At 28.1% G+C, this 3,803-nt stretch overlaps 1 protein-coding gene across 1 annotated transcript; it reads left to right on the forward strand.

Annotated features, from left to right (window-relative positions):
• On the forward strand, positions 250-1,021 carry LOC104771122. Its single transcript, XM_010495594.2, has 2 exons — positions 250-374; positions 659-1,021. Exons 1-2 carry the CDS (start codon positions 300-302, stop codon positions 965-967), a joined length of 384 nt encoding a protein of 127 aa, XP_010493896.1. The 5' UTR covers positions 250-299; the 3' UTR covers positions 968-1,021.

The raw sequence follows: 3,803 nt of genomic DNA on the forward strand, positions 1-3,803 counted from the left end.
GTTTTCTTTTGTAGATTGCTGGTATATCGAAACAAGGTCGTGTATTTGGACTTGGATCACTCCAAAGTGGGGTTTCTATGTCTTTGGATGGTTCAGCTGTGCCCCCTCAAGCTACTGAAGAAGTAGGAACATTAACGCTAANTTTTGTGTTTTGTTCACAGGAAGCAAATAATGAAGACTCTTCCTTCATTTCTGTGATGAGAAAGACGCACCAAAAATCTGATGGGTCCTATGTTGATGAGAGAGCACGACTAATTGCTGAAGCATATGATGAACATCTTCTAGAACGCTTGGCACAAATGGAGTCCTCTAATGGAGAGGTTTTGACAATGGATTCTCTGACCATCGAGGAGAAAAATGACATCTATGTTAAGGTAGCTTTCTACATAATATATATCTTTTGGTAGCTAGCTAATATATATAGTTACTGTTTTTTATAACTTCTATTATGTTTTATTTGATATGCTTGTATGACTTTTGATTGTTGGCATATGATGATGCGTGTGTTTATAAAAACCTACTATTATCACAATCTAGTATCTTATTTACAGAATGTATTTTTCCTTTCACTTGAATCTTTTTTTGTTTTCTTGGAGCTTTGAGAAAGTTTTGTGTGTGAATGATTTCTTATTAGCATACTTTGTGTTTTCTTTTGTAGATTGCTGGTATATCGAAACAAGGTCGTGTATTTGGACTTGGATCACTCCAAAGTGGGGTTTCTATGTCTTTGGATGGTTCAGCTGTGCCCCCTCAAGCTACTGAAGAAGTAGGAACATTAACGCTAAGAGTTCAAGAGCTGGAAATGGAATTGCAAAAGAGTCGTGAAGATAATGTGGTTATTCATAAACGACTCGATTCTGTGGAGAAACTGATTCAATCTTTTGCAGGTCCCAATGGATCAAATGCAGCAGCTCCATCTACTCCACAAACTTCCATGGGTGTTGGTTCGTTTCCTCATGCTACGTAGTTTGGTTTTACTTATGTTTGCTAATGCTACTTTGCTTATTTGCTTCCGTTTATGTTGTTAAGTTTTTGCTTCAGTTTATGTTGTTAAGTTTATTTGCTTCTGTTAATGTTTGTTTCTTTTTTATAACAATTTCATTTTGGATGTTTATTTGGTAATTTAATCATTTCTACTATTTATCAAATTATTTTAGTGGTTATTATATATATTAAATATTTATGCCAGTTTTAGTGGATAAATATATGATGAAAATATAATAAGAATAGAGACAAATTTTAGACACAAAATATGACGTTATAGCTTACAAACTTCGAGCAATATAATAGTCACACAATGTTTTGTTTTGGAGAAGATGTTTACAGTCAATAATTGTGACGATTAAGTAACAGTTTTTTAGTCATTGTTTATGGCGTTTTAATGACTATAGTTACATTGTAAAAAGTGACATATTTGAGACGTTATGATAGTTACAAAATATGACAGTGTTGAGACTATATTTTTAGTCGGTAAGTGTGACGATTAACCAACGATTTTGTAGTCATCACTTATGACTATTTAGTGACAACAGTGTTGTCGTAATGTGTGACATAATTGAGACGTTATGATAGTTAATAAATATGACGATTTTGAGACCCATTTTTTAGTCGGTAATTATAACGTTTTTGTTACTCTTACTTTTTGTCACTTATTGTTACAATATAGTTACTAGATATATTCGTCACAATGTTGTGACGCATCTGTTACAAAAAATAATTTGTGACGACTTTATTGCAACCGTTTAAAATTTGTCACAAAATCGTCACAAAATTTTTATTGTTACGAATTTGTTATTATTGAGATGAAATAGTTGGTATCAATAAGACCATTTTTTTGTAGTGAGAAGGTCACTCGAGAGAGGAGTCTCGGAAAAAATATATATATATATATATATATATATATATATATATATATATATATTAAAGATTGCTTAGTTTCCTTGTTTATTTTATTAGTGTTCGAATTATGATTTCACTTTCTAATAATTACTTGAAAAATTGGAAGACTATAAAAGAATTTAGAGAATTTGTTAGAATTTATATTTATAAAATTTAAGAAATAATAATGGAGAGAAGAAATGTTTTTTTTTTTTTTTAACGCAAGCTTCTCTTTTGTTGGTCTTACGTCGACCTTAAAATCAACCTAAACCTATATCCAATTACTATATATGGAACTATTGAAACCCATATAGGTATTGACATTATACTCATAAACTAGATTAAGATCCGTGATTGAGCACGGATTGAAATTTATTTTATTTTATTATATTTTTTATATAAAATATAGGTTTTGATTGGGAGAGACTTTTAAGACTTTAAAATTAATTTAAAGTTTTAAAAGCCAAAATTTTACCAATCATGCTTTTATTGCTTTATTATTTTTAAAAGTCTTAAAAGTCTAACTGCCCACTTTTTTAGTTTGTACGTACAAAATTTTTAAGTCACAAATGTGAAACTTTTTTGGCGGTAAAAAATAAATAATAATAAAACTGTAGTTATTTTTCTCTTTCTTATTATCCATGATGATTAAAACATTCATTTTCAATCTATGTATAATTTATCACAAATATATTATAGTTCATTAAAAATAGATTTTTTGTTTCTGTTATTTTGAGATCCATTTTTCATAATTATTTTTGCATCAAAAACTATTATAACACATAATCAATTATGTCATATCTTTATATTTTTTAATTTGTTGAAAATATTTATCTATTCATTTTTTATGAGTTTTTGTATTTTAATTTTAAAATTTTTATTTTTTAAATAAAATTCATTATGTTGCCACATAAATTTATTCATAATTTATATTTATGAAAAACATACAATAAAAACAACAGCCATTAAAGTTTTAACAGTTAAAGTTTCTACAGCAAAAATCTCTACAGTAAAGTCTCTACAATAAAGTCTTTACAGTCAAAGCATCTACAGCCACAAGTAACAGCCGTTACCAATCATGGCCATAATTTATGTTATTGTTTTTAAAATTTTTTTTGGATAAAACATTAATAAATCATATGCTAAATATGAAGGCTTAAAAAAACACATATATTGTAAGTGTTATATTGTTAATGATTCTAGATAAGTACCCGTGCTATAATACTAGTTAAATTTTATTTCATAGTCTATCTTGTAACCAACTACATAACTTGTAACCAATCAATATATCAATTTCGTAATCTATCTTTGGTTAACGTTGTGCTCTATCGATAAAATACGTGGAAAATAAATTTGTAATATTGTGTTTAAAGATTTTTGGAAACAACGTGATATATGACTACAATCTTCCAAAAATACAGTTTGGAATATCCATGATTTTATTTGTTACCATTAATATATCAATTATCAATTTGGTATATCCCTAGTATTTAGGTGTATATTAATATTAATATATGGATTAATCTATAACCTATCTATAACCTATTTGTAACCATTTATTAAAAATATAAAATCTACAAAAAATATGTTGTGTACTTCCCTTTTATTAAAAAGTAATTTAGAAATAATGGTATACTCAACAAAGCCAAAACAAGACAAATAATCTAGAAAAACCATTATCTCAAACTTTAAGTTGGAAAACTAATTTAAAGTTCTGAATAATAATATACGTACGGGACAAGTACAATAAAAATGTAGTGCAGTTATAATAGTAACGAAAATGTACTGTTGGAATCGCACCGTACCTTACGGTTCTGTTTCATACGAAATCAAACCTATTTGTCGTGCGGTAACGAAATGGCTAATGTGTTGACTACTATGCATAATAGTCCAATAAAACATCTGTTTGTGTAATATGAACAAGA

Source organism: Camelina sativa, chromosome 20, assembly GCF_000633955.1.
Source record: "Camelina sativa cultivar DH55 chromosome 20, Cs, whole genome shotgun sequence".
Taxonomy (NCBI): domain Eukaryota; kingdom Viridiplantae; phylum Streptophyta; class Magnoliopsida; order Brassicales; family Brassicaceae; genus Camelina; species Camelina sativa.